The 12,097-nt window shown below is 47.5% G+C and overlaps 1 protein-coding gene across 1 annotated transcript in view; it reads right to left on the reverse strand.

The window, feature by feature from the left end:
- The window catches only part of KPNA3 (karyopherin subunit alpha 3), a 50,825-nt gene extending 42,342 nt beyond the window's left edge, over nt 1-8,483 (reverse strand). Inside the window, exon 1 of the mRNA XM_035323269.1 lies at nt 8,313-8,483. Coding sequence (XP_035179160.1) covers nt 8,313-8,393 — 81 coding nt within the window. The 5' untranslated portion in view covers nt 8,394-8,483. The remainder of the gene's footprint in view (nt 1-8,312) is intronic.
- Between the last annotated feature and the right edge of the window lie 3,614 nt (nt 8,484-12,097).

Here is a 12,097-nt window from a genome sequence, read left to right on the forward strand (position 1 = left end):
CCCAGAACACTGGGTGATCAAGACAGGTTAGTAACAAGTGATTCCTATTCATTAAAAAAAAAATAAATTAGAAAATGAAGGCTTCTGGACACACTAAATACATCCAAGGATTCAAAACATCGGTACAGGTTTAGGTTACAGGAATCTGCTCTTGCCAGCATACGAATTCCCGTTCAGTTGTGCAAACACTGAGAAGATATTTATGATTTCCTTGTGTTGCAAGAACCGTGCATCAGATGCTTTAGAGCCTCCTGGAACCAGAAGCATACCCTCTCCTTGAAGCGAAGCATCTGTGCTGCCCTGGTCTCTCCCCACACGACCCCAGCTCTGCCCTCCCCTGGAATTTCTAAGGAAGTCATCATTGTAGGTGACTACTTTCAATAACCAGTTACAAAATGAAGTGTTTGGTCAGAGAGACCTCATGGACTTCTGTGGCAACTGTCATAGAAGATAAGACATTCTTAAGCTTGTCCAATATTTATACTAGTTTCCCCTTTCCCCTCCTTTAAATGAAATAAACAAGCACAAAGAATAACTCTCCCCAGCTGCCTCCCCCTTTAAGCCAGAAGTTGGCAGACCCCTTTCTGGGGCTGGTCTGTAACCCAGACACTGAATTTGCAACTTATTTTCTTACATCCCCTCCAGAAGCATCAGTTCAGGCCAAGGACAACAACCTAGATGTCTTGTAACAGAAGGAACAGCTAGCAGGCCAAATACCAGCTAGGTACCTTCTTGTACAATCCGTGTTTGAACAATGACACTCCCTCTCCAGACACCTGAACAGTCTTCAGCTGTAATATCAAAGTACCTCACACGATATATTAATAAGCATCCTCCCTGTGAAATGAGGAAAAAAAAAAAGTCCAATTATTCCCATCTATAAAATGGGAAACAATAATTGCAATTTGCATACATTTACAAGGTGCCATGAAAAAAAAAATGTCCCTAGAGAGCTAGACTGTATTCAACCATCCTAAGTTTTTTTGGTCTACTGTTACATGACTCAAATGAAATGTTTGTTCCCCCCCCCCCCATTTTTGAAAGGCATAATCAAAAGGCACAAAAAAAATTAAATGTGCAAGTTGCCTAATTAAATCTACGAAGAGATCATTCTGCTCAAGATGCAAGAGAAAACAGACCCAGCTGACAAGTCTGAAAGAAAATGGAGCACTGGGAGCTGGAAAATACACTCCCAGCAACATCCCACGATCCTTTATGAACCCTATCAGCTGCCCCTCCAAATGCAATCACTGCAGTGTCATGAACTCTAGATTCTTCTACCTCACTTTTTTCTACATGACATGAACCTGAATTAATGTTTCTACTGCCTGAAGGTTCCCTCCTTGAGGTGCCTGCAGTTTACCCTTCCATAAAAGGGTACCAGCTAGCCCTAAGAAGTTGCTTAGACCACCAGAAGTGGCCTGGTTCTGATGGACTTGTGTCAGAGCTCCTTAAACACCTCTGCTTGCCTGCAAGCTTGTTCTTGACTGCTGCTTGTTCCATGTTACGAACTCTTCACATTGACAGTCTGTGTGCTCCTTGCACACCTGAGGAATGGTGGTCATCAGGATCCTGCTAATTCCTGGCTGGGAGCTCATTTCAGGTTCTGCTCTTGGTGTGGAAAGCAGTCTCTACCTGGCCACAAGTCAGATTTTCGATGCAGAGAAATCACCACCTCTAACTTTGCATCCAACATTTGTGAACATGCAAAGAATCAAGAGACCCTGATGCCAAAAACCTGCACGCAAAGATGGTGTTTGCTGGTTACGGTGACCTTGACTCACCTGGGAGGGAGCTACAACATCTCCATGTAATTCCATCAATACTGGGACTTAGATGGCAGATGCATAGGAGAAGGCAAGGACTAGATTATGCTGAGAACTTCAAACCTGCAATCTCACGCTACGCCCAGCCAGGAATCCCTTACTGCATCTCCAAGAATCAGGCAATGGAGGTGCCCTAACACCTTGTCTGACCACCTTATCCTCATGCAAATAAGCTTTGACTGGGTTCTGCACCAGCAAGTTTGCAGTGGGGCTTGAGCACTATTAAAATACACCTCCATCAAGGCTAACAAGTCTAACTATGAGGAAGCCATTTCTCCGAGATGATTTTGCAAATCACCTCTTCCATCACTGCCTCCAAAGTCCATTTGTTACTAAACTTGACAATTACTAAGGTTAAAAACACAGGAGAGACCCTGGGCTGATCACAGTCATTACAGAATATGAGGGAAATGAGTAATGCAGCAGGAGGTGGCTGAATGGGGAAGGATACCCATTTTGCCTCTGGTTCTGCAGCCATCCATGCAGCACATACTCCTATTTTGTGCTTTCTGCACTTTATTAAACGCACACACACCAAACCAAGCTCAAAATCAACGGTAACATTTGCTTAACCTGAGAGACAGACGAGGGTCAGCTGACCCAGGATAAAGAGCACAGAACTTCTTCAGCAGATTCAATGGCACCAGCCTGATAGCAAAGGGATAAGCAGCCGACATCAAGCACCACCCCAAACATGCTTTCTCCCTCCATGCCAACAACACTTTGAGCCACCACTTGTCTTCTCCTGGACGTGACAGGCCAGCACAGGAAGCTAAAGGGGCAAATCAAAAGAAACATGAAGAGCTTTGCACCTAGCCCACTCCAAGGCACCGCCAGTTCCGAGGCAGGACCAGCTTCTTGGAAGAAACTGGCTCTGACTACCAACAGAAACAGAATGCAAAGCCCACAGCTTCTGCTCTTACAGAAGTACCTAGGAATAAATACCAACTCAGCATCAATGTTTCACAGTGCCAGGTATTTTAGAAACAATTAATAGCCTGTATTCTTGGAAAATATATAAGGTTTACAGTTCTTTTGCATCTCATGTTAGTTTACTTGGCAATTCCTTCACATGTCCCATCAGCTTCAGCCAGCTTGTTGCCTCTTCAGGCTATAATCTCGTACACAAGGTGCCTAATTCCACTTCCAACCTCACAATAAATACAAATCTGATCACCAGTTGTAGCTGGTATATCCTCCTAAGTGCTGCCTCTTCAAATAACACAGTTTTAAATGAACAGTTTAATAACACAGTTTTAAACTCAAGCCTGGATTTGTGCTAGAACTGCACAAACATTATGAAAATCTCAAAGAACTCATGTAAGAATAGTTAGAGAGCTCTTAAAAGTAGTATGACAGTTATATTGCTCCTGGCAATTCACAAGTTAAAAACCTACCCTTTAATGGGAGAGGTTTTAGGGATACCAGAGCAACAGCTAAACATACCAAAGAATTAAAAAAATATATATCTGCAATTAAAGGAAGATTACCTAAATCTTGATGTATCTATACAAACAACTAACAATAATGTCCTAGAATCACAGCATATCTTAAGCTGGGAGGGACCCACAAGGATCATCAAGTCCAACTCCTGGGTTCCCCCAAGACCACCCAAAAATCAGGTAATACAGCAAGCACAGACCCCAATCAGCTTACAAAGATTACGTTCATCATGAGATGCCATCTCCAGATTGCTTTCTCCACAGGTATTTCTAAAATAAATAATGTCCTCCCAAGGTATCTGTGTCTCTAAACATTTTTAGGCAATGCATACAGTTGATTTGGAATTTCACAAGGAAAATATAAGACAGTATATCTAAGAGAACTCATTAGATATTTGTTTTCTGCCATGAGTGACGAACTTTTGACAGCACTGTGCTTTATACTTGCAGACTAACTAAAGTTTACAAAATTCTGCAGCAACAACAAGCAAGGAGGCTTCCCACACATGCCTCTTATTTCCTACCCAAGTAATTCTTTCCAAGGTGCAGACACTTACACCTGCATTCTCCCAAGGGTATACTGGCCTGAATGGCTAATAAAGAAGCTGCAGGACAGCTCAGAAGCTCTGCACGGGAGTATTAGATTTTACCTTAAATGCAGTTCCCAGCAGGAAGCTACCTGATACCTGTGTTTTCACTTTGACTGCTGAGCTTCACCAAGCCAGCAAGGCTATTAAGACAGCAGGCCCACGGTCACCTAAACCAACCTAAATCAGCTGGTCCAGCCCTATTCCCTCCCAACCTTTCTTTTGCCAGTATTAGATCCTGTGCCAGTGGAGAGAGAAGCAGAAAGCTGACCAACCTGTAAAAGTGAGCTCTGGAAAGAACCTGGGTTGTTGCAAAATAGCTGGGAGTAAATACACTGCAGATGCCCGAGCTGATGATGGAGATCTGGGATAAGCCCAGTATCTTCCTCTGCCTCACATAGGGTCAGGAGGTTGAAGGTACAGAGTAAGAATGGATCCTGCAAAGTCCCCAGGCCAAGGGTAATACAGCTGGCCCCAAAGGGGATACAACTAGCCCCAGAAAACTGTAACTGGTGAGAAGACATCAGTGGCCATGACCTCTGTAACTTAAAATCAAATACAGCACTGGGAGGTAGAAGATGAGAGGTTAGCTATGCCTCCTTTTGGTTAATAACCTTTAACAAATTTCAGGAGGTTCATCCTACAGATCAAACAACAAAAATTCAAGATACCGAAGGTTTACATTATTTTGCCTTGTGATTAGAGGCACGACAAGCATACAAAAAGGAAATTTTAATCCCAGTCATTAGAAAGTTTTTACAGGTAGTTATTTAGGCTATAACATACTAGTTCCTCACTTGCTGCCTCTTTTTTACAGGAGTTCAGGGAACTTTACTTTTGATCCAGTCTGCATTTTGCTAATTACATGATCATAGTCTCACTGCACCACACAAAAACTAACAGTAAGTCATACAGACAGTCCTACAAATTAGAGCATCTCAGTTTATCATGATTTTTTCCTCAGTTTTAGCCAAGGATGCTGACTGATCCTGATAAAAAGAAATGGGCTGAATTGTTTGATCTACCAACTTAAACACTGAGACAGCGAGCCAACAGATCAGTGCCTGCTATTTGCCATAGAGAACAGGTAACAAGCTTCTGGTCCAGGAAGTCAGAAGAGTAAAAAGCTGCAGGAAGGACATTACCAGGTAAAGAATGACGCTGAAAAACTGTGAACAGAAAAATCAGAAGGCTGAAGTTCGGTTTTATAAAAGCTAGGTTATCTTGGATGTAATTATAAACAAATAAAGGCAGCAGATACAAGGGGTATTACAAATTAAGTGATTGCAACTGTTCAATCTTTTCCTGCAAAGCCCCAATTGTATTGGAATAATCAGCACTGTACATTTAGAAAAACACCCACTGAGACTTGAGACTACATGCCTGTGATCAACACAGGAAAGCTTTCTCACCATCCATGGGACGATTTAAAAAGCCCTTTCTATCCCTGGAGAATATAAAATTGAGAAGGGTGTGAAGAGAAACTGTTGTGAAGGTTGTTGGTCCTCATGAAGACGCTTGGCTCCTCATCGCCCAGCTCTGCTGGTTCAGGTTAGCTCTGACTGCTGCTAATCACATCTCAGGGCCTATAAAAACAGAAGAGCCTCACTAATAAAAGCGAGATCGCAAGCTAATATTAAGTGACTAATGCTTTGTTTCTGGCATTTGATTTTGCTTGGAGATAAATGCCTTTAGTATTAATGCTTCAAAATCAGAACTCCAGCTTTATATGCACAACTCTACCTCATGAACACAAGAAGCCAACTACAAGGTGAGAAACGTCCACCCAAACCTGAAACTCAAGAGAAGCAGAGAGGGCCTGTGCCGGTCAAGGAGTCCATGCACACCTGCCCAGCAGATCCTTCTCTTTGGTCCTAGAAAAGGAGCCCAGCGAGAAGTCACACAGGGTACGAAGGCCTGTCTTAACGTGAAACAAGTGCTTACTAATCCTTTGTTTCCCTTACGGTTGCATTAACGAAAAGCAAAGATGATCATGGCCTAGCAAACCCAGTAATAAAATATGAGTTAACTACAAATTAAAGGAGTGTTTTGGTCTGCTATAATAGTCTGTACCCAGAGGGGATCAATAACAACTCATCAGTATTTATTAGAAGCCAAAGGAAGACTACTAAGGTACTCTTAAAATGCATTCAAGCCTGATGAGTTCAAAGGCAGGGACTGTCTCCAGGCACAAGGTGACTCAAACAACAGTTTTCAAACCGAACCGGAGAACAGACGGCCTTGAATATTTGAGATTTTCCAAAGGATATAATCTAGATACCAGACCATGATTTATTACTCCGTTGTTCTAACCACTTTTTTCCTCATTGGTGGAATCTGACAAAAAGTGTAGATGCAGATCAGTGATAGCACTTCTCATCTTGGTTTTCAAAGTACGAGAAAATTGGAGGCAGGATCTTTACGTAACACTCCTTACAAAAGCACAGGCATCGAAACAAGTGTATTTTATTGCTGACAGTTGAGAATTATGTATAATACTTGATTTAGAAAGAACTGTTTGGTGGAGAACTGATTATTTTCCCTAAACACAGGCACATTGTCAGAGCGCTTAATAGTATCTCAAGAGAAGCACAGCAAGTAAAGGCAATTATATGGTCCTGCTGGGCTCCTTCATTCTCTGCTATAAACTTAGCTTACCTGGTTTTACTTCTAGATACCCAAGTTACCTAAAGTTTACTTAGAATACTCTGAACTTTTGACTAAGTACCATGGTTAGAAAAAAAAAAGTCAAAAAGAAGGCGTGGTAAAAAAAAAATCACATATGGATTGTGTTGGAAAACATGAAGGACACTGGCTCATTTAGAAGCCTATCGATGATGAGAAATGCACCTAAATTCACTTAGCATACCTGCCCAAGTATACAACTTCTACTTACTCCTGAGTTTCACCTGTTTGGTGCCCCCAGAAGAAACGTGCTTCTCTGATTTTAATGCTTTTCAGAAGCACGGGTGAAAGCTTCGGTTCCGGCACCGTTAACGTGGTTATCTGGCAAAGTCTTAGGCTCAGCTACAAAAGGAAGTCAGTCAGCATACTGGAAGATAACCCTAGAGGATATACTTCTTCGTAACAGCAAATACCCTATTCCAAAATAATTACTCCACTTCAGGAGGAAACGTTCTCCTGAGAGCTAAGGTACCTTAGCCGGTCTGGTCTAACTAATTCCAGAGGAGCTTAGGCAGTCAATTCTCCTCCTCCCCCCCACAGAGGCGGATATTTAATTCCCCCAGTCTTGGGCATGCTATAACATAAGCAAGTACGGGTGACAGATCAGTTCGCACTAGGCATGAGCATACCTAACCTTTCCCTGTTTAGAGCTCCGATGGATTCAGGCCAGTGGCTGGGGAAGCAGCAACAAAGCCAGCAAGCAACACGGGGAGATGAGACAAGGACAAAATGAATGAGGAGCAGCAGGAAGAGCCTCGCTGGATGAGAAGGGGAAAAAGAAACCCACCACGCCTCCTCCTACCCTGAAAAGCAACCGCTCAAAGGAAAGATGGGTAATTTTTAGCGACTTGCTAGGATTTACTAACGTTAGCCAGGAGCGTTGAAGTTAACACGCTCCACGCGGACAATATTATCCGTAAGAAAGCCCTGTTGTCACTAAGTTAAGCGAAAATCGGGAATAGTTTACATGGTGAATGTCATCTTAAAGGCACCGCTGCTGCCAAGGCTGACCCGCATAGAACCGTCTCCACCCAAACAATAGCAGCAGAGGTGTGAATTCTGCTCAAACACGAAAGGTGCTTTCGGAGGGCTAAAGCCCCAGCCAGATCGATGACAGAGGTGCATTTCGGTGACAATATCGCAGTGGGTTACCAGCAGCGAGGCGAGCACCCTGAGGAGAACCCGGCAGTTAACTGACACACATTTCGGCTCCCCGTTCCCGCGAACCCTCACCAGGCTGGGAGTGGGATTCCAGCACAACCCCTACACACCCCTTTTTTATTCCCCTTTATCACGCCAAAAAAAAACCACAAACCACAACCTTAAGGTGAGGGGTTTTCCCCCTGGTTTTGATGGGGGCCGGCACCGAGGACGCCCCCATGGAGGCCGTTGGGGGGCGAGGGGGGCCGGAGGAGGCCAGAGGGTAATAGGGGACCCCCGGGGGTGAAGGGGCCCCCCGATGCCCCCCCCAGCCCGGGGTTTTGGGGCCAGACAGCGCGTAAACCCCCCGAATATTGCCAGACGAAGCCCGAGGGCCGGCTGCAGGCGGCGCAGCGGCCCTCAGCGGGGCCCGGGGGCGCCCCCCCCCCCCCCCCGGCGGCGGCCGCCCCATTGTGCTCCTCTCCAGCCCCCGGGGGCCGCCGCCCTCATGACGGAGGAGAACAAACCGCCGGCCTTTCTCTCCCCCCCCCCCCCACCCGGCCTTCCTCCTCCTTCCCGCCGAGGAGGAGGAGGAGGGAGGCCAGGCCGCGGCCCCCGCCGCTGCCGCCCACCTCCACGTCGCGGCCCTTGTTCTTGAAGCTCTTGATGCGGTGGTTCTCCAGCCCGGCGGCGGCGGCGGCGTTGTCGGTCATGGCGGCGGCGGCGGCGGCTCTGAGGCGGCTCCGGCAGCGGCGGCGGCGGCGGCGGCTCCGGCTCGCGCGAGGGGCGGGGGACGCGCCGTGACGAGAGCGCGCGCACGGTGGTGGGAGGGGAGGGGAAGGGGGGGGGGGAACGGCACGGGCGCGCGCGCCGTTGCCTAGCGACCGCGAGAGCGGCGGGCGCGGCTCGGCCAATGGCGGCGCGGCTCTGCCGCTTCGCCCCGCCCCGCCCCGCCCGGGCTGCGGAGAGGCCGCGCTGCCCGCGGGGCGCGGGGCATGATGGGAGGTGTAGTTCTTTGCCCGCCCGCCCCCTCCCCCGAGGGCGGCGGCCTCGCACGTGGAGCGGGAGGAGCCGTTGGTCCCGGCCTGTCAGGGAGCGGCCGTGGCGTTCGCCCTCTCCTCGGGGGCTCTTCTGGTGTCTGAGGGGGGCAGCACGCCCGCTGTGACCAAAAAATACCCCCCCCACACAGCCGTCTAAATTACTTAAGCCCCAAGGCCGCCATGAAACACTATTTCTGAGGAATAAAACCCAAGAAAAACTGCCCCCCCTCCCCCAAATACCCCAAAATGTGTGATGTTCGCACCTAGCCTGCCTCATGCCACCTGCGACACGTCCCCACAGACCCCATTTTCAGAGCGTCCCCCTCTAATCACTCAGCTCCTCAATCCCCCAGCCCTTCCTCAGTCACCGAAATGGCAGTGACCCGTAGCTGCCTGCTCTGCCATAGCGAGGCCTGCAGCCTGCTGCAGAGGGATAGACTGAAAGACTCGTGCTTCGTCACCGCCTTTCAGCTGTGTGCCAAATGTGTGTATCTAAGGGACCGGTGTAGCATTTCCATCATTTCCATCCCTCCTGTATCCACGCAGTTTCCTGACACACTCCCCTCTCAGCATTTTCCTGCTATTTTTTTCCCTGGGGGTGCTTCACCACCACTACTAGCAGTGGTAGAGAAGGAGGCGCCCAGAGCAGGCAAAGCCCACTCAGCAGGAGCAGTGTGACGGCGTTTGTCAGGACAGCTCATGTCAGAGGTGGCTTCTGGGCCCGACGCTTGCGGTGTTGAATGGGAACTGGACCCAGCTGCCCAGCTGTCCTCAGCAAAGCTGCCGAAGCAGATTCAGTAGCTGAGAGCTTTGCTTTACCCGCCAAGAAAGGTGGCTGCAGCTGCCAGCTGTGGCTTACTCAGACCCGCTCGGACATCAGAGCGACGCCGGCTCGGTCGCTGCCAGACGGGGTGTTGCAGTTATCCTCCGCAGGAGCTGCTCGCCATTGGCATGAACAAAGGAGCTTTGTTCAATATAACGCATGAGGTAACATGGAAAACTTACAAATAAGAAATTGAAAGCACCCAAACTGCGACAACTCAATTTACCGATCCATAAATCTATACCCGTTCCACCAGATAGATAAAATTTATAGATGCAATCGTTGCGATGTGTTTTCTATCCCATTTCTTCCTCCTCATGATATAAGACTATTGGAGTGTCCGTAGTGCATTTGATTCCTCTTAGTAGACCCTCAGGTATTGAATACCTCTTAGACAGAGCTACGTGGTAGTTTGATCAGTTTTATTGCCTGAATAAAGTGGTGCTCATGACTACATAATTAAACTTGCATTACTCAGAGAGAAAACATTTTGATGTAGTTAAGCAAGTACTACTTTTTGGCACTGTAATTAACAGATACTACGAGTGCTTTGCTACTTTGGAAACTGAATGAACCCAGTGGTTCAGGTTAGCCATTCTTCCTCAACACAAGAGCTTCATATTAACATGTTCCTGGCTACCAAGACCTGAAAGGTACATGTCAAGGCCTTGAGCTGCCCCCTCCCACTCCATTTCAGCCCCCTAGGGCCATCAGTCCCTGCCCTAGCAGTGCCGCAGCAGGGCTGGTCTCCAGCTCCACCACAGCCCTGCCTGGCCACGGGCCCTGAGGTAGGCTGGTGTGCTGGGCTGAAATGGGGCTCCTGGGCCACTGAAAGAGGTAAGGGGAAGAAGGGAGGCTGCTTGTGGCCAGAAAGGTCTGCGAGTGCCTTCAGTGCCCCAACAACATAAATTTTGTCACTAAAGAGCCATGGGGAGGAAGAATCTTTCATAACAATTCAGAGATGAGGGACCGTAACAGCTCTTTGGGTATCCTATGACTGAACAGGGTTGAGCTGTGCTTGTTTCTGGGACAAACTGTTGGCTTCAGCTGAACAAATTGACCCAGCTGGTGATATTGCCATGTTTTCAAACCTCAAGAACCCAGTGTCAGAAGCTGCTTACTCCTGTGGTAGCCAGTCACTTGCTCTTTTGCAGTCTGTAGTCTTGCCTATATCTGCCAGTTGATATAGTTGCAAGAAAACCAGCATGTGAAAGAAATGTGATGAACCTAAATCATGCTCTTGCTGGCTGTCCCTGCAAGAAGGCCTGGGGAGATTTAGGTGCGGTGATTTAAGATGTGACCTGTTGCCAGTCCCACCCTGCTAGTGGCTGTCAGAAGGCAGGAGAGGTGAATAAAACATGTGTCAGCTCCCCATTCTCTCTATTCACACTCACAGGTAGCTGAAGCCAAGACCCGTGGCATGAAGGAGGTGTGGGTGCCTCCTGTTGCTCCCAGCAGAAGAGCAGGGCAGCTGGTGAGGTGGTATGGTCTCAAACCGCTGCTGCTCAATTGTCTGTCAAAACCAGTCCATAAAATCATGCCACTTCTAATCACAGATAGATGCAAGGATGGTTAATTAAGTCTCCAAGATCACCTAAACCATTCAGCAGTCTCATGTCCTGCTCACCTGTCCCAAAATGGGATACCTAAGAATCTCTGGCTTGGGTTGCAAGACTGCCATGACAACGTAAGACCACTGGCACAGTGGAGCAGGAGGGGGCTTTTCTCTATAAAATTTGCTGCTTTTCAAGTACTCCCTAATTCCCATCAGGTGTTAACTTTTGGGGATTGCTTTCCCTTGGCTGATAGAGGGAGGCTATTACTGTGTGTTTGCAGTACTTTCTGTCACTGAAGTCAAATTTTGTCTTCATAGGGAAAGTTATATTCTTACCTCATGGTGACTAAGGCTTAGTAATGAACATGAAGTAAATCCTGGTAAAGACTCAAGCTTTGTTAAAGGCTGCCATGAAGTACTGTGGGTGCTACAAGTCAACATGCCTGAAGGAGAGGCGAGAGATCCAACAAAGAGAAGCCCATGGAAAGTGGCTGTGTACAAAGATACACAGCCAGGTCTGGAAACCCCTCATCTGAAAAAAGAACCTGGGGAAGTGTTGGGGGAAGCATCACCTTTTTTTCTTGTTCTAATGCTTTTCTGATGAACAGGAAGAGGACATCTGTGCCAGGACAGTTCCAGAGGGTTGGCTTTGCTACTGGGAGAAGTTGTTTCTGGGGGAACACGAATAACCGGAGGATGAGCAGGTATGAAGCTGGCTTTAGGAGAACCAGTGAGCAGCCCAGGGGTTGGGTTTATGCAGACCTTGCTATCTGCAGACCAGGAACAGCAGCGCTGACGTGACAGCTGGCTTTTACACTAGCATTTCCAGAAGCTGGGGGACATTTCTAGTGAAGGAGGAACCGTAACACCTCCAGTTATTCACAGCCCCCCTGTGTTCAGAGAGCCAGATTGCTGCCTCAGCATCTTTGTCTACACTTTGGCAGGACAATTAGGGGAAGTTCCTCCTGGGACAGAGTATCACTTTCATCCTCCACTATT

This window comes from Oxyura jamaicensis, chromosome 1, assembly GCF_011077185.1.
Source record: "Oxyura jamaicensis isolate SHBP4307 breed ruddy duck chromosome 1, BPBGC_Ojam_1.0, whole genome shotgun sequence".
Taxonomy (NCBI): Eukaryota; Metazoa; Chordata; class Aves; order Anseriformes; family Anatidae; genus Oxyura; species Oxyura jamaicensis.